Source organism: Magnolia sinica, chromosome 9 (assembly GCF_029962835.1).
Source record: "Magnolia sinica isolate HGM2019 chromosome 9, MsV1, whole genome shotgun sequence".
Classification (NCBI taxonomy): domain Eukaryota; kingdom Viridiplantae; phylum Streptophyta; class Magnoliopsida; order Magnoliales; family Magnoliaceae; genus Magnolia; species Magnolia sinica.
Window position 1 is genome coordinate 36258652 of NC_080581.1, and position 24654 is coordinate 36283305.

The window sequence follows — 24654 nt, forward strand, 5'->3', positions numbered from 1 at the left end:
CAGCAAGGTCTAGCTATAGATAACTTTCAACCTTTCATGTGCATGCAATATCCAAGCCATCTTATAGGCTGAACCATCATGATCACAATCTTTTGAAAAGCTTGGTAACAGCCACTTATTGAGTGGACCACACTTGTATTTTGTTATTAATTAATGTCTAGACGTTGTTTTAAATGTGAGGCCCATTTGATGTGTAGATAGGAATGACCACTACAATAGGAGATCCTCATTGGGGGGGCAACCTGTTGGAAGGGTTGGATTTCATGCGCACTTAATACTTCGGACATAGAAACTCCTGAATAAATGCCAGAATAGGTGGGAGAGAGAAGCCACTCTTGATTTTTGAAGGGGTCCACCATGATATGTATATGAGATCCGTTCCGACCCTTTAATGAGTAATCCCATGTTAGGCCTAGATCCAAAATATGGTGTTGACATGTGATTCTGGTGGGCCACAACAATGAAAATAGTTGAGACAGATACGTCCACCCATGATTTTTACAGGGCCAACTGTGATTATTATATTCAATGCACTCTAACCATTAACTACTACACTAAAGCTCAGTCCTAAGGCTAAAAAATCAGGCCATTCAGTGATTTACGTTAGCCACACAAGGGAAATAGTTTGGAGGGTGAACTTCACTCTGTACACCGTTTCTAATGGTGTGGTCCACTTAATTAAGGATGGAATTGACTTTTGGTTCCTGTGCCTAATATGAGGTGACACATGATAGCTGGGGTGGATTTCACATATTCACCATAGTGGGATCTGCCGAGCTGGCAACCCCTTTTTCTTAATTGAACTATGCTTGGGTATATTTATTAATATTAAATCAACCATGTCTTCTAAAATGGTTGGGTTTGAAAGCTTCTTGGTCATTTATATATAATTATTAATATATCAAGTGCGGGTATATTGATTAATATTAATTAACCCCTGGGTTCTAAGATGGTTGAGCTTGAGAGTTTCTCAGTCATTCGTATCTAGCTATTATTATATCAAGTTGACTAAAGATGCAGTGGAAGACATCCTATTGTGATTAGAAATAACTCCAGTTATGAATTTTTTAAACAATGATATAGTCTCAATCCTAGTTTTAGTCCTAATCCAATAACACGCCTCGCCTTGGTTAAACTGCATATTCCATAGAGACCTATGGCTCAGATTATCAAGAAAATGCCACGGGTCGTCTCCTAGAGTGTCATGGAGACCTATGGCTCTGATAGTCGTGGTCTAATCTGATTTGCTTTCACACAATACTAATAATAATAATAATAATAATAATAACAATAACAATAACAATAACAATAACAATATCAACAATAATAAAATCACCCACCTTTCATTGATGACCTTACGGTGTTCCTTAGCATCGACAAACAGCTCCATCTACCACCTCAAAGCTATTCTCAATGAATTTCATAAGCATGCAGGCTTCAAAATTAATTATCATAAATCTACCATTTTCTTCTCTACCAAGCTGGAAGCAATGGAAGAAATCCTCAGCCCATGTCAAACGCAGAAGGGAGTTCTCCTTACCAAAATATTTAGGTATGCCTTGATTAGGCACACATATTGAAGCTTTCCAGTTACAACGCCCTCCTTGATTGGATCCTGACCAGCTTCATGGGATGGAAAGCTTCCCTGTTATCCTTCACTGGCAGCTTACGACTCATTAATTCTTCTCTCAGCTCTCTTGTGCTATTTTGGACTTCTCCAAAAATAATTGTCAGCTGATACAAGCACGTCCTTTCATACTATCTGCTGGGATAATATCTGTCAACAAAAGAAAGTCCAGAGCCTGGGTATAAAAAAACCTTTTAAGGCCCTCGAATGCAACATATGGCAAAGCAGCTCTGGAATTTTCTTGTGGAGCATTCTTCAGTTGGACAGATGGTTGCAGGCCAAATATCTCAATGACCATAGCATATGGAGAACAAAAATGAATAAAGTTGATTTACTGATAGACACTGACACATTGGTTATGCAAGCTGAGCAAAAATGAGTTAGAATGGTTTTCATTTGTCTTCCTAATGTTCAATGACTGTTTTCAAACGAATAAAACATTTATGGCTGCAAAAGGTGGTAGTTGTCCCACAAACTACATCTTCTGCAGATTGACCTTTCCCGGCATTAACATTAACAAATCTCTATACATATAGATGTGTGATTGCATTGTATTTTGTCATGTTAAATACAAATCCAATAACAATCTGTGTTAAATGATGGTAAATTGTTCTCATTTCTTGCAAGAGCAAGGGTAAAATCTTCTCATTGGTTACTCTGATGAATTACCCATTGAAGTTTTCTTGATAAATTGAAGTCCTCGCCACTTTTGGGCCCACTTAAATGATAAAGGAAAAAAAAAAAGAAGAATGCTTTAAAAAGCATATCGGTTCCTAGGCTAGATTCTGAAATAATGGATTCAAGAGTCTAATGAAGGCGAAGCAAGGCCAAGATCTGTCGTAAAGGGTGAGAGGCTGCACACCAAGATGGCACGAAAAATGTGCTCTGCTCATCAAGCAATGGAACACACCTTGTCTGTAAACAAGAGATAAATCATTAGTTATTACTATTACGATGTAATCAGTTCATTGAAGCATTAAAAGGAGAGAAGCATAAGATTTGTAATGAGATAAAACTACCAGATAATGTGAATACGGAAGGGAAAAACATCGGAAAAATGTATGACTGAGGAGGTTTTGCCTTCAGCTCGCTGTAGCAGGAAAGGGCATTCCTCCGCCTAATACCTGATATGTAGCAGGTGAGGTGTGGATCTAAACTGTCGAACTGGTGGGTCCTATCCTTGAACAGCACACAGATGAAAACCACATTAAATGGACCATCATAGTGAGACGAAAGGTGGCTTCAAGTGGACCACATGGCTGAAGGTGATACTCAACAAGAAATACCGAAGGCTAGGATAATCAGTTCAGTGTGATTTTCGACCACGCCAGCCACGGACAGGACCGACAAGATGGATGTTCTGGATCCACTACCCTACCTGCCACGTCAATTTATTTGCTTGCTGGGTGACAAATGTTACATCCTGATCTAGTGTTCCAGTCAGAATCTGCCTCCATGTCACCTACCTTGTCTAGAGCTGCTGCAGCAAAGAAGGTTGTCATCAACATAGGTAGCTTGAATCCCCATCATCCATGAACCTACTGATATGTCATCATGAGCATAGGTTTGCAGGGATGCACTGCACATACACAAACAATTAGAACTCTGTGCATAAAAGGTTAATAAAATAAAATAAAATCCACAGATTGATTTCTTTGCAGAATATGCAAGAACTGGGCTTCGCAATGCTCACTCGTGTGTACAAGGTTGGCTCACAATGTAATATGTGCCACCTTGGCACCTATGAGATCCAATTCAACCATCAATGTTGTATGTACTGGCTGAAGAACCAGGTCATTCCACTATCAGGTAAGCCGTAGTTCATGAAACTAATTTACGACTGCAGAAAACTGGCTCTAGTTTCTCTAAACCTCTTTATAAAACCGTGTCCCACATGAGTCCGACCAGCCTGATTTTCATGGTAGTATTGTTACTAGTGCATGGAAACTCTATAATTGAACCTTTATTGTCTATGGTAGTATTGTTACTAGTGTGCATATGTTGCATTTGGAATCAGGACAGTCTCAATATGGCAATGTTTTGCATAGTTCCAACAAAAGTATTCTAGTATTGTCATCTTGGTCAGCAACCAAATGTCAGGATACGAACCTTGCAACAATCAGTGCAGTTTCCACCAAATATTGTCATCTTTTTTTTCTTTTTTCTTTTTTTTTTTTTTCTGAAAGAAAAGGGTTGCAATAAAATACTGTAAGGTTCCACATCCTCATCATCATCTAAGCCTTATCCCAATTAATTGGGGTCAGCTACATGAATCCTCTTCTGCACTGTAGGTTCCACCTTTCTCTCAAATAAATGGTAATGTGCATAAAAGTATAAAAGCCGTTACCAAGTAGCAAGATGAACTTCTCTTTTTTAGCTTTCACGTCTGGCTTTACTTTTAGCCTAACCTTACAGACTCTGCCGACATGTACCACCCAGCATGTGCATGCCCATTGCTTCTTCCCTTCCCCCCTCTTGGAAAGCATTTTGAATTCTTGTTACATTTACTTTGGATGCTTAGTTCACACATAAACACACCAATGCTCTAAAGGCATGCAAAGAAGCTTCCACCTTGAATGTCTCAAAATACCGTGATGCATAAATGCCGAAGCATATCGTGCATGAGGCTTATGTGATGCAGGACAATTAACCACTTGCTCTAAAAGCTCGAACTGTTAGAGTATGGCGAATTAATCCCTTTATCTCATAGCCTAGGCCCCACATTGCATGGGTTAGGACCTCGGCCGAACCCCCTTCGTGGGCCCCAAATCACATGGGCCGCCCACCCCGAGTGTGTCCTCGCATCCCACGGGCTACCCCACTCGAGCCTGGTGTGAACTGCGCATTAATCACCTCCAATGAAGAGTCTCGAACACAAGACCTCCTCCGTGGGCCGCACCCACCCCGAGTGTGTCCTTGCATCCCACAAGCGACCCCACTCGAGCCCGGTGTGAAAATGCCCCTGCATTAATCACCCCCAGTGAGGAGTCTCGAACACGAGACCTCCTGCTCTGATACCAATTTGATGCAGGACAATTAGACACTTGCTCTAAAAGCTCGAACTGTTAGAGTATGGCGAGTTAATCCCTTTATCTCATAGCCCAGGCCCCACATCGCATGGGTTAGGACCTCGGCCGAACCCCCTTCGTGGGTCCCAAATCACATGGGCCGCCCACCCCGAGTGTGTCCCCACATCCCACGGGCTACCCCACTCGAGCTTGGTGTGAAATGCGCATTAATCACCCCCCGTGAGGAGTCTCGAACACGAGACCTCCTCCGTGGGCCACAGCCACCCCGAGTGTGCCCCTGCATCCCACAAGCGACCCCACTCGGGCCCGGTGTGAAAATGCCCCTACATTAATATGCCTCAAATAGTGAAGCATATGGTAAGTCTATGCCTCTAGTATGCTTTACACTTGTTAAGAGCAGAAATCATGAACTTTTTTGTTTATATTACTTCACCATTTTTTGCCCCTCTAAACATTATAACGGAATACTCAAGGAGTTGAATAAAACAAACTTTATATTCTTTAACTACATTTGAGAGTTGAGTCAATTACTTCTACCACTCTTTCCTATGTAATGGATGAATGAACCCTATAGATTTTATTCTGCTATCCTAAATATTCAATGATAATTGGTTTACCATTTACATCACCTTTTCCTCATCTGTTACTGGTAGGCATGACATGTGCAATATGCATGGAGAGAGAGGAAGTTGTTTGTGAGAAATAGTACAGTGGTAAAGAAAGGGTGTGAAAGGGGAGTTATTTTGGATGCTAGCAGAGTGTTATGGTGATACTCAAGCAATCAAGTTGTACACACGACATGCATTAACTCAACAAACCAAGTCATGGTACACACTATAGATAGGTCATTATTCAAAATTAAGCTACTAGCGTCCAACTGATGAGCATTCATTTGTGGAATTCAGACCGTGGACTCTTTGCATGTTGATAGTCCAATAAAATGTCCAACAATCAACCAGTTGGAAAACTAAATCAGTGTAGTTTTCAGTTTAGGAGCCATCTAAAGTACGACACACACTTTGGACGGTTTAGTTTGAGTTAATTATACACCATGTGTAAATTTGCTTAGTGCTTGCATATCAACCATCACCTTTGCCAAAGTATTTCTCATGGACAGATGACCTCTAACCAAACATGGTCACCTTGCAAATTACTTAAATGCCCTTTAATCTGGTTTAAGATCGCTCTCTTTCCCTTTAATAATGAATAGTTTAGTAATTTGGAAAACAACTGCCTGGAAATTTTTGCCTGGCTATTCTCATTATATATAGTAGAGATTCATGTTCTGGTCATGCATTTTTATTCAAAAATGTGTGTTATATTTTATATTTAAATGTAGTTCTAATGGAACAGGAAATACACAACAAATAATTCATATGAAATATGAAAGTATATTCCATACAATTTTTATATAATTTTTAGAATAAATTCTCAATTTACTATACTGTGTGTATTTTCATACTATTAGGAAACCATGCCACACACATGGAGCACATGCCGAGATTAATACATCACAATATATTACCATGTAGTACATTGCGACTTTAGCATTTGAATCTGGGATTATATTTCAACAATCCGAACTAATTATTTTTATTCAATAATGTGTTATATTTCGTATTTAAATGTAGTTCTAATGGAACAGGAAATACACAACAAATAAGTCATATGAAAATATGAAAGTATATTCCATACAATTTTTATATAATTTTTAGAATAAATTCTCAATTTACTCTACTGTCTGTATTTTCATACTATTAGGAAACCATGACACACGCATGGAGCACATGCCAAGATGAATACATCACAATATATTATCATGTAGTACATTGCGACTTCAGCATTTGAATCTCGGATTATATTTCAACAATCCAAACTAATTATTTGATGGCCATCACCATGGATGGGGGATAGGAAACAAATTTTAAAACTTTTAGACTTGAATATTTTCAACCTTTTGATCATTTGATCTCATCCTTTGCATATAGCTGCTCTACTTCATATTTTAATAATTAAAGACCTGAAATACTTCATTCTGAGAGTATCTTTTAGTATCCCCCATCCAAAGTGTGGCTCATCATATAAATAGTTTCGATCATTAAAAGGACCTCAATTACAACTATTAGTTCTAAAGTTTCTATGTGTTGTATTGCACAAAGTCATACACTAAATGTATTGTAGTAAACCTCATTGTGGTAAGTAGTAAGGGGGAGTTATATGATACCCAGGCAACCTATACGGCTTAATACCCAAGCACTTAAAAATTGTTAAACCAACTAAATTGTGGAACCGGATGTCCCTAAGAGGGCATTTGGATCGAAGTTACTTTACATAAATTACTTATGCCTCAAGTAGCTTATCTTAGCTTCTACTTATTTAGTAGATAAGTGTGTTTGGTAAACAACATACTTATCAGCCAAAAAGTAGAAAAATATGTTTGGTTTTTAACATCGCATAATTACTTATCCCTCAAGTTTATTTAATGCAAGGGAATTTTCACACCAAGTTCGAGTGAGGTGGCCTATGGGATGCGGGGGCACACCCCAGGTGGGCGGCCCGTGTGAGGCGGGTTACTCGTGGGAGGCGAGACCCATGTGATGTGGGGCCCACAAGGGGGGTTCGATTAAGGACCTAACTAATGGGAAGTGGGGCCTAGGCTATGAGATAAAGGGATTGATTCGCCACGCTCTATCGGTTTGAGCTTTTAGAGCAGGTGGTTAGTTATCCTGTATCAAAGTGGTATCAAAGCGGGAGGTCTCATGTTCGAGACTCCTCACCGGAGGTGATTAATGCAATGGCATTTTCACACCGGGTTCGAGTGGGGTGGCCTATGAGATGCAGGGGCACACTCGGAGTGGGCAGCCCGTGTGAGGCGAGTGGCTTGTGGGAGGCGAGACCCATGTATGCGGGGCCCACAAGGGGGTTTGGCCGAGGACAACCCATGGCAAGTGGGGCCTGGGCTATGAGATAAAGGGATTGATTCGCCATGCTCTATCAGTTCGAGCTTTTAGAGTAAGTGGTTAGTTGTTCTGCATCATTGTTCAATCCACCTTTAATATCCACCGTCCATCATATAGGCCCAACCTTTGATGTAGACGTTCAACCTTTGATGTGAGTTATCCATCATGTAGGGCCTACCTTTAATGTGGGCTATCCATCATTTGAGGCCCACCTTGGATGTGGGTTGTCCATCATGCGGGTCCACCTTTAATGTGGATTGTCCATCATGCAAGGCCCAACTTCGAAGTGAGTCATCCATCAAGTGAGGCCCGCCTTCAATGTGAGTCATTCATCATTAGGGGCCACCCTTCGATGTGAATTGTCCTCGTGTGGGACCCACCTTGATATGGGTCATCTATCATGTGGGGCCCACCATCAATGTTATTGGCCATCGTGTGGGGTCAACCTTTAGCATCCAGCTCCTGTCATGTGTAGCCCACCTTTGATGTGGATCGTCCATCATGTGAACCCCACCTTCAATGTGAGTTGTCCATCACGTGGGGCCCATCTTGGATGTGGGGCATTCATCATCAGTACCTTTGATGTCGATCGTCCATTATGTGGGGCCCACCTTGATATGGCTTATATGTGGGCCCACCATCAAAATAAATTATCCATCATGTGGGGTCCACCTTCAATGTCCATCGCCTAACATGTGGGACCCATCTTTGATGTGGACCATCCATCGTGTGAGCCCCATCTTTGATGTGGATCGTCCATCATGCGAGCATGCCTTGGATGTGGGTCATTCATCATTAGGGGCTGACCTTTGATGTGGATTGTCGATTATATGGGGCCCACCATGACGTGGGTCATCCATCATGTGGGGCCACCTATAATATCCATCACCCCTCATGTGGAGCCCACCTTTGATACACATTCTCTATGGGTCGTCCACCATGTGGGGCCCACTATAGATATGGGCCATTCATCATTAGCGGCCTACCTGTGATGTGCATAATCCATCTTGTGGGCCCACCTTGATGTGGGTCATCCATAATGTGGGGCCCACCTTTGATGTAGATCCCCCATCATGTGGGGCCCACCTTTGATGTGGACCGCCCATTGTGTGGGCCCCACCTTTAATGTGGGACCATCCATCATGTGGGGCATCCTTTGATATGGACCATCCATCACATGGGGAGAGAGAGAGAGAGAGATGTAGAAAAATTAAAAGTTAAAAGTTGAAAAGCAAAAATTAAAAACTTGGAATTAAGTAACTTTTATCACATAAGTTATTGTTACAATGGTGCATACCAAACTAAAGTTAAAAAGTAACTTATTAACTTAACATAAGTTAAAAAGTTACTAATTGGGTGGTATCCAAATGGGCCCTAAGTCACAGTACTGAAGTTAGAATGGTTGAATAATCTTAACCCCTGATTCATGCATACTTTTTTCTTAAGATTTCTTTTTTCTTTTTTTAAATTTTGAAAGATTAAATTCGTGGATACTTGTTTGTTGAAATAGCATTATTTGATGTTTTTTCATTTTTCACCATCCAATAAATATCTACCACTTCAAAAGTCAGATAATCAAATAAGTGTAATTTTTGGTTCATGCACATCTAAGATGGGAACCATAATTTGGATCATCTAACTGTATGCCATGGGTGCATTTGTCAATTAATTTCAAGGTGCCTGCATATCATCCATCACTCTGCAAAAGTATCAAAGTCTTTCTCTTTAATAACTCTCGTGTCAGTTGCAAAACCATCTTCTCTCTATTCTATCACAATTTTCACCAAAAAGAAATCCAAATAATAAAATAAAAGGGGTAGATCAAAGAGGTCTGCCACATAGGAGGGCCACTGTTTGAAGGACTTCTTTTTTAATGTATTTATAGATTTTGCATTAGATAGAAGGAACCTACAGAAGTGTTTCAAGAGGCTTATGCCTCGTGCCTTGTGGTTAACTCCTTGCCTCTCAGCAGACATGGACACCTCACAACTTGTTTAATGTATTTATAGATTTTACATTAGATAGAAAGAACCTACAGATGTGTTTCAAGAGGCTTATGCATCGTGCCTCAAGGTTAACTCCTCGCCTCTCAGCAGACATGGACACCTCAAACATTGTATTCAACTTTTAAAAACACTGATAGATATACATATATGCAGGTATACATGAATGTGTGAGTACAACCTTGCAAGTCAAGACTATGCAGCGTGTAGAATCTAACTCATTGACAAGTCTCATGCAATAAGTCATGAACTCCAGAGTACTTCACAGCATAACTAACAAGTAACAACATGATACTCACCTGTTTATGTTGATGTACTGAGCCAAATTTTTGGACAGTATAAGCAATGAACCAGCAGCATGTCGAAAGTATCTGTAAAAAAAGTTCTCAATGGTGAAATGGGGGATTAAATGCAAATATGATATAAAAATAAGAACTTCCACAGTAAAAGAAAGCTCTTTCATGCCTAGATATCCTCTGTACCATCGATATGCATTTCGTCAAGATTACCTGGTTGCTACCTCCTCCAATACATGGTTTGCTAGGATAGGATCATGTTGGTCGCTCTAATACATAGTACTAAGTGTATACACATGTTAACAAGTACAATTTGTTGGTAATATATGAAATGACCAATGGTATTATTATTAGACTGTGCATGCATAGTATCATGTCATATGCCTGATATTGCATAAACCAAAATACAAATCTATATATTCCATTTCAAGTTCAAACTGTCTTAAGAAATGACGAGTATAAACAATAATCGCAGGTTGGTGAAACTAGTGATACAGATTGCAAAATAACCATTTATCCTGATCGGCTAATTTGGAACGGAAAACATAAGGAGGTTGGAGATATAGGCAACATCTTTCTGCAAGATATGTTTCAACAAATAACTCATTGATTGTTGTTTGAATTATCTCCGATATTATCATCATCTCCAGCTTGGCGATACCGATAATACTGGTAGTGATACCGATAAAACCAGTAGTATTAGAAATTTTAGGCATCAACAATGTATCGCTAAGTATCGCCAACGTATCGATATCACCAATATTATCAATTGTGTAAATTCTAGGCGTCACTTATATTGCCAATGTATCAATATCGTCAATATTTTCAACTGCGTAAATTCTAGGTAACGCCTGCGTCACAAGTGCATCAGCGATATTTCAATCATATCACCATCATAGAGATATCACAGAAAGTTTGTTTATTTATAAATAAATAAATTTTTAAAAAAAATTCTATTTCATTTTTTTATGAGCACATTGTTTTATGCGATTTTCAATTTGTCATTGCTAATCTTGATAATATATCAATATTATCATTATCGCAACATGCGCGATATCAAGACCACAATCTTTCGTTTCCTTTCTAGTTGTTGATGATTTTTTGGTAAAATAGTTGCCAATATTTTGCAATATTAATGGATATTTGGTTGGAAGGTTGGATGGATGATTGGATGGTCGGACTGTTTCTTACGATGACACCTGCTTTTAAGCCTCCATTAAATGAAAACTTACATATATACATTCTTTTTGCAAATTTTTTATTCCTAACTATGCAAATATGTGTATTTTAGCATCTCCTAAAGTTTCACTAAAAATTCTACCATTGTCCCCATGTTTTCCCACATTTCCGGTTATCAGCGATATTATCAGCGATATCGATATTGTTTCTATATCCTCGGCCAGCGAAACTTGTAGCGATACCGACTTTGAACACTGAATCAACCTATATATTAGACTATTAGATAACACTTGATTGTTGTCAACTTACACAATAGTCAATTACATAGTCTGTGGGAGTTTTGTGCTCTCATTGCTAGTCCCAACACCCGATAAAGGAGGGTTGCATTAGGTTGGCAACTGGTGTCAAATTTATGCCATAACTTTCATCACGAACCCAAACAATATGGCATTCCAAACTCATGCCAGGGTGTAGTAAGAAATGGGAAAGGGTTGGCTAAGGCATTCCCCAAAAGTGACACATTGCAACAACACTCAGTTGCTATAAGAAGTGAGGGTCCCGGTGCCATTCTAGATGTGGGCAGGTAAAGAAGCTAGTACAGGAGAATAGGATTCGTCTTGCGACACGAAATATAAGAACATTGATGAGTATGGAGTTAGTAGGTATGATGAAACAAATGAGACTTGACATAGCTTGCATTAGGAGATTAAGTGGAAAGGGACCAAAGTAGAGAAATTAATGAATAAAACTTTGGAAAATAGGAAAAGGACAATAATAGAAAGGGGTTCGGGCTAAGGATACTAGTAGGTAAAGAATTTAAGGATAAAATTGTAGATGTGAGAGTAAGTGATAAGATTTTCTTAATAAAACTTGTATTAAGAGAGGAAATAATCGATGTTATTAGTGCACTTGTGCCACAGATAGGTTTAGAAGATAGAATCAAAAGACAATTTTGGGAGGATATGAATAAACTAATACAAAGAATTCCGAATGGAGAGGAGATATTTGTAGGAGTAGACTTAAATGATCACATAGGAAAAGAAAGTAGAGAATATGAGAGCATACATAGAGGATATGGTTTGGAAGATGAAATGAAATAGAGATGTTGTCCTTGATTTTTCTATGGCATACATTAAAAAGAGAGATGAACATTAATAACTTTCAAAAGTAGATCATATACAAGCCAAATAGATTTCTTTCTACTTAGGAAAACAAAACAATCAATATGTAAGGATTGCAAGGTTATACTAGGAGAGAGATTGACTGCGGAATATAGGTTAATGGTTATGGATGTTTACATTAAGAGATGGAATAGAGTGAAATTAATAGTCGTAAAAAAACTAGGTTATGGAATTTAAAATGAGAGAAAACAATGTTACTTAGAATAAATTGATGGAAGAAGGAAAGCAGGAAAAAGTAAATGTTATGTGGAATGAGATGGCAGAGTGCATTATCAAAGTGGCAAAAGATGTTTTAGGTGTATCTAAAGGGAAAAGCCAATCATATAAGTAAATTTGTGGTGGAATGACGATGTACAAAAAGCTATTCACGAGAATAATTCATATTTCAAAGCTTGACAAGGGACTAGAAATGGTGAAAATTTTGAACTACATAATAGTAACAAAAGACCACTAAGAAAATAGTAACGCTACATGTAAGGCTTATGATGATCTTTACAATAGATTGGAGACAAGAAAATGTCAAAAAGATGCTCAAACTTGCATAAATGAGAGAGAAGGGTGGGGACTAGATCATGTTAGATACATTAAGAGTAATAAAACAAAAAGGTACTAGATCATGTTAGATACATTAAGAGTAATAAAATAAAAAGGTACTAATAAAAGGCAATGAGATCAGCGAAAGGCAGAAAAGCTATTTTTTGATAGCTTGTTAAATGACAACCACTCTGATGAGGACATCGTGCACACGCACGCCCGCACACCACCACCCCTACGCACGTACGTACGCAGAAGGAGGACCCCCACCATCGATATGGCTCGATGACGACGTCCAGAGAGGGCTTCCTAGCTAGAAGTCAAGTTTTGGTTCAGAAAAAGTGGCCCGATAGTAAAGAAAAGCCCACCATGGGATCTCATGATCGTGGCCCACTCGTCGGATTGGTTTTATATTTTAGGTTTTGCTTATTGTTATCATTTAGAACATCGTGAACGCTTTCGATTTTCTTGTTTGGTTTTTATTTTAGTTTACTTCATCGCCAAGTAATAGGTGTTGCACATGGTGCGAGTTTTTGGGTATAGGGTTCTCCCTATAAATAGGCACCCCTTGTAGTTTTTTTGATTCATTGAAGTTAATAAAAAAATTCCTGCTTTATTTTTCTACTCTCTTCGTGAGTTGTGGAAGAATTCAAAAGTGGGTGCAAAGCCCTCCCTTTTCGAAGGGCTAACTACCGTGGTGCGAAGCCACATCAATCCCAATTCACCCCCATCTTCCATCATCTTTTTTTTCCATCTTCCCTCACCATCCGTACTTCAAATTTGTCCTTTTGTTGCATCAGATTTCTTCATTACAGCAGGTTTCCAGATTTCGGCCCGTAGGCGAGCTAAAACTTCGGCGGAACACCACGCACAAACCGTAGATCGGATCGAGCTGAGATTTGGGGGTTTTGGAGTCCATCCCTGGCCGACCAGGGCCAACGTGACCTTTTTCTGAATAGTGGGCCCCACACACGTGGGGCCGGGATCACAGGCACGTCCGTCTGGGCCATTGTTGCTGTGCACACGCGGGATCATCTTTTGGCTCAGGTTTTTATCATCTTTTATCCTCTCATAGCCGCTTTTCATGAATTCTAACCCTAGATTACATGATCCCTAATTGATTTGCCCTTTTTTATCACCTTAGGGTTCCTTGAATTGAAATTAGGGAATCCCTTGGATTAGGGACTGATTTTTATGCATGAGTAGTTGATTTTATTTCCCTTTGACATTGTTTGGTTTATAATTTTTATTGGTCCAGTCATAACCTGTGTCGGCTTGGACCCGCATAGATTCCCCTTTAATTGAATGTTTGGATTTTCATATGGGATGTGGAATTTGTGTGATTGTTTCTGAATTGGTGTGATCTAAGCCTGAAATCTTGCATATCATATTTAAATTCACGTCCTGCATCACACTCTTAGAGCATAGGAATAGAAGGAACCATAAACTCAAATAATGCTGGATACCATACATACTTTCATAGGATTATGATATCTGAATGAAGAAAGCTTTGAGAAAGATGAAAACAAGAGAGGCCCTTGGACAAGATGGTATACCAATAGAGTTTTGGAAGTGTATGGGAGATATAAGATAATTTTTGTTGAAAAACTTATTCAACAAGATTGTGAGCTCAAAGACAGAGAGTTGCACTAACTATCGTAGGATTAAACTTATGAGTCATTCTATGAAACTTTGAAAAAAAAAAAATCACACTATAAAACTCTTGGACAGAGATTGAGCAAAAACTAAGGCATGAGACAAAGGTATTAGAAAATTAGTTGGTTTCATGCTTGGGAGACTCTTAGGAGTTTCAACACCCTGTCAAGGGTTCGAGTATCCATAGGTGGTGAAATTCCACTACGGTGTGAGTGTGTGGTGGTGTGTGCGCGTGTAAAAAAAAAAAAAAAAAACCTGGGAGATCTACCACTAAAGTTATTTTCCTATTTAGACAATTGATGGAGAAATATAGGGAAAGGAGAATGGATAGGATTTCCACATGGTCTTTATTGATTTAGAGAAAGCATACGATAGGATCCCTAGATACTTAATCTAATGGGTGTTGGAAAATAAATGAGTCTCAAGCAAGGTATTCCATAATGCTAACAGTGGTCAAAACGGCCATCACCGTTATCTTTACGATACGGGCTATAGCAGCAATTACGGCTCCCGTAATGGTTGTTACGGTCTCTCTTTTTATTTTTATTTTTCAAAAAAAAAAAAAAAACCAAAAAACCTGTATCGACCCTATCATGGACTGTTACGGGGCCATTACAACCTTTACGGGTGGTGTAAAAGGTTGTCATGGGGTTTGTAACAGCCTATACGGGTCATTTTTTTCCGTAACAGCCATTATGACCTTTATGACCCCGTAACGTATAACAGTTCTCACCATTACCTTTACGCAATGGCCCTTACGGTCCCGTAACGACTGTTATGGCACACTATGGTTTTAAGAGGATATATTGACATTGTTAAGGAAATGTATGAGGGAGCAATTACAAATATCAGGACTACTAGTGCAGAGACAAGCGAGTTCCCAATTATTGTAGGCTTACACAGGGGTCGGCATTAAATTCGTCTTGTGATGCGAAACAACTCGAGTAGATTTATTAAAACACACCAATAAATAAATCCCCAAAAAATTGGGCAAAGAAAATGCTTTAAAAAAATTAAAAATTAAAAAAATTTGTGGACTTCTAAAACTTTTAGACTACTTTCGCATGCATCGCTAGTGTTGATTGCTACTTGTGAAATATCGCAAGTATCAATTGATACTAAGTATATAACATTAGACCCTTGCCAATATATCACAATATTATCAATACAAAGATATATCCAGAAGGGATCAATGATACTATTAGTGATACCATCTATGCTTGTTATTACACCCTATATATTGCTAACCAATGGTACTGATAATATCTTATTAATATATCGGCCATTAAATTGATAAATTGAATAGCATTGTTGTTATACGAATCTTATGGAAAGAAAGGAACAAAGGAATTTTTAAAAACAAAATATCACTATGGAAAGCTTTTTTGATGTCCAATATGGTGGAGCATAAGGCTGGAGTTTAGGAGGGGTCTCCAATGAGGAGATCTCATTCGAGATTGGAAGGGGAGATCGATGGGTTGGGGGAAAAAAAAAAAAGAGGCCCAAGCGAATGAAGGTTGGGAGCCCGCTCCACTGGGCCACATTAAGTTCAATTTCAGTGATTGTTTTATCATAAGTCCTACTTCTGGATGGAGTGGTGCATGATGACAGAGGTGCACCATGGTGGCTTTTACTGAGCCATGTCACGTGTTCAAGCAAAGGCGAAATCCTTGCTTTACAGGACAGTTTGCATATCGTCTAAACACACTTCAATGGTCCAATGATTATTGAAGGGAATTCTAGTATTGTTGTCAAGGTGGGTATCCTCTGAGGACTGAGATGCCATGCCCATGGAAATTGTTGTTCTATATTATTAAGATGGAAATGGAAGGGATAAAAGCATTCATGAAGACAATGATCCAATCCGTGATTCTTTAAATAAGTTGAATCACGCTCTTGAAGGTACTAGGACTAATACCAAGAAAATTCACCAAACAAACTTTGGGAATCATCATTGTATTAGTTCAAATAACAGCTTCATGTAAAAATGATAACAAAATAATGAAAATGATATATCTAGCATATCTAATGAATATAAAGAAAACTGTAATTACATAATATATAATGACATAATCCCCTAAAAACATTTTCAAATTGTGCACAGGGGACAACACTACATATTGTGAAGTTCTTCAACATTCAGATGTTCAAATGGAATGCTAATACTCTCTTCCAAGAAAACTCTTCAACATATTGTGAAGTTTTTTTTTTTTTATCCACTAATCAGCAGCCGAAGTATTTTTTATATTCATGAGAATACAAAAATGATCATTGGTAAGTTAATTCTCAATAATCAAAAAGCACACCAAGCAGAAACAAACACTCCAAAGAATCAAACTAAGTTGATTCACCAAATAGAAACCGAATATAAGCAGTATTGCATCATAACCACCAACACCCAGCTTTGTGACAGATACTTACGACTTTCCATCCCCAAACTTCCACCAGTCAGGTTCATACCATGCCTTTCCCCTGAAAATGTTATTAAAAGGTTGTGATGTTGAGAAGGCTAAGAGTAGATCATCTTAAATAATAAATGCTTCTAAAAGTAGCATAAAGGTGTTTCCTTACAAGTAAAGAACTATGAATTTTCAATAAAATGATACCAAAACTAATAGAGACATAAAAAAAAAAGAAAAAAAAAAAGACAATCTCATTAAACAAAAAAGTCCGTATCAATTGTTGTTGTGTGAGGTGTTTCATGAAATTATTCTAGGAAAATACTACTGAAAGAATAATTGACAACAAGGTGAGTATCGGAAATCAAAACATGCCAACACAAACTCAAAAGCAATGCATTATATTTTTGAGATACATAAAAGTACATTATCAATATCAGTTAACAAAAACAAGATCACATTCTCGATGACCGACACTACATATAACGGAGACTAGTGTTCGAAGTATTGGTATTGCTACAAGTTTCGCTGGCCAGGGATACGGAAACAATAGCGATATTGCCAATAACCAGAAATGCAGAGAAACATACGAAAATTAGTGAATTTTTTTAGTGAAACTTCGGGAGATGCTAAAATACACATCTACATATTTAGGAATAAAAAATTTACAAAGAGAATGCTTACATAATAAGTTTCCATTTAATGGGGGATTAAAAGCATGTATTGCCGTAAGAAATTAGTCCAACCATCCCATTGATCTAGCCAACCATCCTATTTATCCATCCAACCATCCATCCAAACATCCATTGATATTTCAAATCATCGACAACACATGATATTTCGCTAAGAAATCGTCGACAACTAGAAAGGAAGTGAAAGATTATGGTCTCGATATCACCAATGTTGTTATTGTTGACAAATTGAACATTGCATACAACCATACGCCCATTAAAAAAAATAAATAAATAAATAAAATAAAATAAAATAAAATTTGTAATGAATTTTTTTAAATAAACAAGATTTTGGCAATATTATCAAAATATCACCAAATGCACTAGTGATACAAGTGACACCTGGAATTTACACTATCGAAAATATTGGCGATACATTAGTGATATCGATACATTGGCAATACAAGCAACACCTGGAATTTATGCAGTTGAAAATACTGGTGATACATTGGCGATACTCAGCAATACGTCATTGATACCTGGAATTTCTGATACTACCATGTTATCGGTATCACTACCAATGTTATCGGTATCACCAAGCTGGAGATACGGATAATATCAAGGACATTTCGATAATATCGGGAATACTTCGAACAATGGCTGTGAGAACGTTATTACAATGATTATGATGACCAAAGCCATATCTTTGCATGTGCTTGTGATGCAACCATGGAAAAAAAAAAAAAAGAAGAAGAAGAAGAATGAAGGGTGCACATGGAAATTATGTTTGAGTTATGCAACTCATATACCATTCAGTACAGTTTCAAGATTCCTGTCTCCATTGCTTCAGGGCCCCTTTTTCCCTTTGTTAGATAGTATAGTATACATGGAAGATCTGTCCGACTTATGCAACTCACATACCATTTTGTACATTTTCAAGATTCCCTCCTCTGTTGTTTCAAAGACACCATTTTGTTGGATCGTTATGAAGCCCATGCATAGCTCCATCTTGTAAAGGATAAAAAATATAGCTTGATTTAGTAAAATCTGGTATAGCTTCTGACAAACTCCATATTACCTTGTGAAGTGCTACCTATATACATCCATATGCTAAACCCACTTATGCCAAAATCCTAAAATCATGAGACACGAAATATATTATACATTGGATATTTCTAATAAATAATAATAATAATATATAGAAGACATTTGCTAAGCCAATACATGAACTACACATCTCATCCACACACCACCAAATGCGACGCCATGGTCCACAAGCATGAAATCCAAGCCATCCATCAGGTGGGTCCCATTGTTTTGATGCTTGGCATAGGCTGGTTAGATCAATAGGTGCACTACAATTTACAAAAGAAATCAACAGATGAAATTACTTCTAGAGAGTTTTTCTAAGCTGTCCGACTATTCTAACATAGTTGAGTACCTGACAAAAGGACCAGCCTGATTTCTAGAATAAGGGATATAAATGGTAGGGCTCATGTAATTGATGGTTTCAGTCTGATATGCCTGTGTATGCGGGCACATATGTTGGTGTGTACATGAACTACCTCATACAAGCACGTGGGCCAGAACAAAGGGAATGAGCTCGGATAGAACACCCACCCCCTGAATTTTACAGGGGCCCACCTGAGTCTAAAAACGGCGTGAAGTTTGGTCTGGCCCTTCATCCTGTAAGTGCTATAGTTTCTATCCCTGTTTGTTGTCAAATTTGTAGTGCCAAAATCACTATTATACTCTGTTATATATAACTTGCATAAGTGAAGCTCTCTCAAGGATCAACATTCATAAACAAGCTAAGCTCACAACAAGCAAAGCTCTCAAGTACAAGACTCAAGATCTTGAATGAAAGAACTGCTCACAAGACAAGACTCTTGAATGAAAAGAAAGTACAAGGCAAGACTCAAGCTGATCTCAAGACTCAAGTTGAGACTCAATCTGAAACTCAAGCTGAAACTCAAGCCACTTTCAAGATTGAGCTACTTCAAGGTTTAATCTACATCAAGATTTCAAGACTTCATGGCTCATACTTCAAGGTCACTTGTTCCTAATGCTTCAATGTCCATACTTCATGATTGAGGTTTGTTTGACCATAGGTTGACCTTAGAAGTAGGTCATTTCGGATACATAAGTCGAATGTTATTTTACATGTGATTGGTCTGTTCTTCGACTAGTCCTAGGCCTTCTTCGACTAGTCCTAGACTTGCTTCGACCAGTCTAAGAAATTCCTCGACCAGTCGTAAGTTTGTTACAAATTCCGGATAAAATCTGTTAGCCTTCGACTAGTCCTGGAATCTGTTCGACCAGTCATAGGAACAGTGTCGACTGATCTTCGACCAATCGTACATTCTTCGACTCGAAGTCCAGCGAAGATATTCAGGACCTACGACCAGTCGAAGGAAACCTACGACCAGTCGTAGAACGGTCAAAGCAAATCCCGTCGGATTTTTCAAATATCTATTAGAGCTTCGACTAGTCGAAGAGCACTCTAGACCAGTCGAAGACCCGATCTTCTTACCTATAAATAGTGCACGAATCTCAAAAGAAATCATCTATTTAATTAAAGTATTCAAGCCAATCTTCGTCGAACTTCTGAGAGATAATTCTGTGCTCCATCTAAGCTAAGTGTGCTTATTTAATATTCTTCTTTCCTTAGCTTTATTTTAATTGATTTTGTTTCTTATATTCCAATCCGATTTGAAAAGAGGAATTATTATTCCCTTTCTTTGGAATCAAAATCAATTAAGGCAAGCCCTATTTGGTTTAATTTAAAATCTATTAGAATTAGAACCATTGTAATCGAGTACTGGACATTGAACTTGGACATTCAATCATCTACTTTGATTTGGTTCTACCGGGCTGCTACAACGAAGGAGATTTTCAGGTATTTTACATATTGTAAATTCCTTTCTATTATTTTGGTTTTTTTCAAGATTTGCCAGAAAAATCTTGTTATATTGGTTATCTGAGGAGAGCCAGGAAAACTCAGAAGTGGGGTTTTTTTAATTGTGTAAGCCCACAGACAAAGACACAATTGTAAGGGTTTTGGGTGAACCTGGGAAAACCTATTTTTAGTGAACGCTAATATCCCGTGTGAGGATATTAGGAGCTTTTTGTATGGCTGTTGTATAACAGTTGGTGAACACACAGGCGAACCACTATAATCCCTTGAGTTGTGGTTGATTGATTTATTCTTTTAATCTTTTAATTTTTGTGGGATGTATGTATGGTGGTGAATGTTGTAATTATTTAATTCAAGCTTTGTGAGAATGTTGTAATAGCTTAGAATTTACTTTCTGCTATTCCTTTATAAGCTTGATTTTCAATTTCATTTGAAAGTTGTTCCAGCAAGGTTGCCCTGCCATTTTTATGGTGTATGGCTGTCCCTAGAACAATACATCTTTAATTACAAGTTATTTCAATTCAGTTTATATTTATTATTGTATTCCTCTTCGGTTTGAGACTTGATACAAAGACCTTTCTAGAAATAAGGTTGTCCTATCATAAACTCTGTTTTTGGTGTAAGGTTGTCCTTAGAACAACGTTTGTATCAACCTCTCAAGATCTGAATTTTGAGGTTGTTTTTCTTTCCTGCATTGTTATTTAATTTGGCTATCATTTTCTTTATTATTCCGCTGTTATAAGTTTTTATTTGGCATTGTCCTATTCACCCCCCCTCTAGGACATATAGCTTGGCCTTTTCACATCCATACTGGATGAAGAGTCTTAACGGCATCAATTATATATACACAAGGGGACCGTACCACCATATGCCTACAGCGGTGCATGTATCACTGGAGTTCCACACACTTGAATTTATAGGATTCCCAAATTCAACTAAAGAGTGTGTGTGTGCGTGTGTGTGAACTCACTTGAATTTTTTAGGACTCCCAAATTCAACTAAAGTGTGTGTGTGGGTGTGTGTGCATGGGCATGTGCGTGTGCATGCAAGCATGCACGCACGCGTGTGTCACCATATGCCTACAGTAGTACCTATACCATTGGAGTTCCACACACTTGAATTTATGGGACTCCCAAATTCAACTAAAATGTGTGTGTGATTGTGATAGGAAGCGCTCCACAGGTCAGTCAGACCACAAAAACGGCCACACAACTTTAACTATGACCCTAGAATCCAATCAGACCATTAATTGGACCATCCAACTAGATTTGTGGGCCCCATAGTCCAATCGGGCTACCGGTTGGTCCATCTAATTGGATTATTGGGCCCCACAATCCATCAGTATAGCCTTATGGCTCAATTCCTTCAATTGACTAGAAGGTGGGGCTCACACCTTTTCCTATGTTGTGTTTTAAATATCGACGATATCAAACAATATATCCCACCTATTCGATCTAGTGAGCATTTTTCAATTTTTTCTCCATGTTTTTGTTGTAAATCATGTTAAACCAGTGTCAAATGGTTACAAATCTATGATTGTTCATGTTTTCCATGAGAAATCATGGATTTGGAACTTCGATTTTGAGATTTAGGGGAGATGGGTCAAGTTGCAGAAAATTGAGAAAAATCGAAATTTCTCAATTTCTCGCAAATCAATTGCAATATTTGCATCCAAACACAAAATTCAACGTGTGTAACCTAATTTAGTGGTTCTTCTTTTGTTTTTGAATGGATTTCTTGTGTTTCCATACATGTCTTCTTACGTTTATAAATTATATGAATAGACTTTGAATATACTTGCATCAGCTCAATTGAAAAGCACATATATTAGGACCCCATACAAAGGAAACCCCTATTATGTGCACTTTTTTGTAATGTTTATTGATGTCTTTTTCAACAATCCGTGATGTTTCATTGAAAAAATCGACCAATTTCCCAATGTTCCCATGTTTCCCAACAATAGCGATACATTAAGCGGTACAACTAATATATCACATGCAATAACCGATGTGTTTCCTTATCCCAAGGGTGCGATACATTACACGATAAAGATATTTAAAACATTGTTCCTATGTGCAATGGTGGTTTGGATACATGACTAAAACTCGTGCTTAAAGATGCAAGATTCAAAGCCTTTCATGCACCATGCAGACAAAAGGCTCGAAGTTGAATCAAATAATGCTCACATGATTGGGTAAGCAAGAGGAAGCCCCGACAATGCTATTTGGTAATACAATGGGTATTAAGGTCAAACTTCCACCAAACTAACATTTATCATAGATGATATGAAGTTCAGAAATTTTTTATCAAATTTAGCTAAGTCAAGAAGTACATACTCTTCACTTATCACATCCCCGGACTTCATGCACCCCACATAGGCACCTTGTTGCCCACGATGATTTTCAAGGATTCCAATTAGCCCATCTGAAGGCCACACAAAAAAAAAAAAAAAAAAGTCATGACATTCAGGTGTGTTTGAAAAATTATTAACAGCAAGAAAATATGATCAGTAATTTTTAGAATCATAATTTGAGAAAAAAGGAATAAAGACTATACCCAGGTCAAGGTTGATGTTGTCATCAACCTTAACATAGAACTCTGCATCCCATGTTTCAACTGCAGTACTAAAGAAGAATTTTGCTTTCTTCGGTAACTCTTCTTGAGCTTCTTCATGACCTTCCTACAAGTTGAAGGACTATTAACTAGTAGAAAATCCACAAATCACATATTCTGCTTCCAAATGTAAGTCCAGAAAGGGGACTTGGTGTCAAATGATATCTATATTCATTTCAAATGATGTCATATCCAAAAATAAAGAAAAGAAAATGAAAATGAAAATGAATCATTGGTCGAATGAACTTGCTTACCTACTGATAGGTTATACCGGCATAGTTTAATGGAATAATACAAAGGCAAGCAGGCTAACAAATGAGAAATTAGATATCTGCAGGTAGAACTCAATTTTCATACCATGAATTCCTTGGAGTATTTCCATTTCAAAAGGCTACATTGGATTGTACTCAATTCCAACATAAAAACAGATCTTCGCACATGTAATTCTCTAAAGGTTGTAGAAAGCCTTATCAACATAACCCATTAGTACTACATCCAAAGTACTGGATATGATTAGTTCAGCAACTTGGAAGTCAGCTGAGTCAACTCTTTTTTTCCTTTGAAATTAAAGTATTGAAGTCGAAGCTCCAACTTTACGAAAAATTATGCAACGCAAATGATCAAGTTGATGGTGTTTTACAAAAATCAGTAACTTTTTCCTTGGAATGACTGAGTCAAACTTGAAAATCAGTTTCAACTTTCAACTCAATATTTCTCACTTTCAAATCAATATTTTTCACTGACTCTTTTAATATTTGTAAATGGTCTTTGGAAGTTAATGCAAACTATTATCTTTTAAATGAGATACCAATAGTAGTGTGACCAATGTCCAAGCTGAAGAAGGACAGGATTAGACACATAATAATATGGGCTTAAGAAAAGTACAATAAAACCAAGTATCAACTCATCCATTCTTGTGATGTTCTAAGTTTGAGAAGCTTTGTTGCACATCATTGGAATCATTTTCAGGAGTGAAATAGAAATATAGGCATGGTTATGGCAACCATTATCATGATGCTCTTGGGAAGTTATCATTATGGGAATTATTTGCATGTATGATTATAAACATAACAAAAATGGTGTTGCAATTGTACGTTGAAATGAATTGCATGCATCTTTCATTGGTGCCAATGCATCTAGAAAGTTGATCTTCATTTACTGCAACCATACATTGTGAATTTAAATTCCATTTTTCTTTTAGCTTCTCATATCTTATGGATAAGTACTACATAATCACTTTGTAATTGAAGAAGAGCATGGGCATCTTGCAATATTGGTTCATCTATGTAACTTCTCAAATTAGAGAAACCAAGTCAGATTGAATGTTTCTTCTTCTTTAGATTATCAGATATGCTTGTAGGCTAGGACTAGGAGTGTAGACAAATTTGGGTTCTTACTCTTTTCCTTCTTTCTTTTCCTTTTTTGATAAATGAATTTGGATTCTTACTATTTTGATCATCTCTTGTGAGGGCCTTGGATTCTTTCATGGTAATAAGCTTCAAGGTAGGAGCAAAAATTGGACTAGAAAGTAGAAACCTAGTGGAGATGAACTTAGAAGATCAAAAGGAAATCATAACAGAATGGTGGTG

General features: G+C 37.8%; 1 protein-coding gene across 3 annotated transcripts in view; it reads right to left on the bottom strand.

Annotated features, from left to right (window-relative positions):
- Positions 1-2134: 2134 nt before the first annotated feature.
- The window catches only part of LOC131254855 (hydroxyproline O-galactosyltransferase HPGT3-like), a 48479-nt gene continuing 25959 nt past the window's right edge, over positions 2135-24654 (bottom strand). Inside the window, exons 7-12 of one of the 3 annotated variants that reach the window (XM_058255553.1) lie at positions 23009-23132; positions 22789-22876; positions 16887-16937; positions 9919-9990; positions 3094-3206; positions 2135-2542 (exon numbers count right to left, since the gene is read on the bottom strand). In XM_058255553.1, coding sequence (XP_058111536.1) covers positions 2520-2542; positions 3094-3206; positions 9919-9990; positions 16887-16937; positions 22789-22876; positions 23009-23132 — 471 coding nt within the window. In that variant the 3' untranslated portion in view covers positions 2135-2519. Of the gene's footprint in view, positions 2543-3093; positions 3207-9918; positions 9991-16886; positions 16938-18607; positions 18669-18785; positions 18891-22788; positions 22877-23008; positions 23133-24654 lie in introns of those variants that run through there. The other 2 variants (XM_058255554.1, XM_058255555.1) reach the window with 2 other exon arrangements.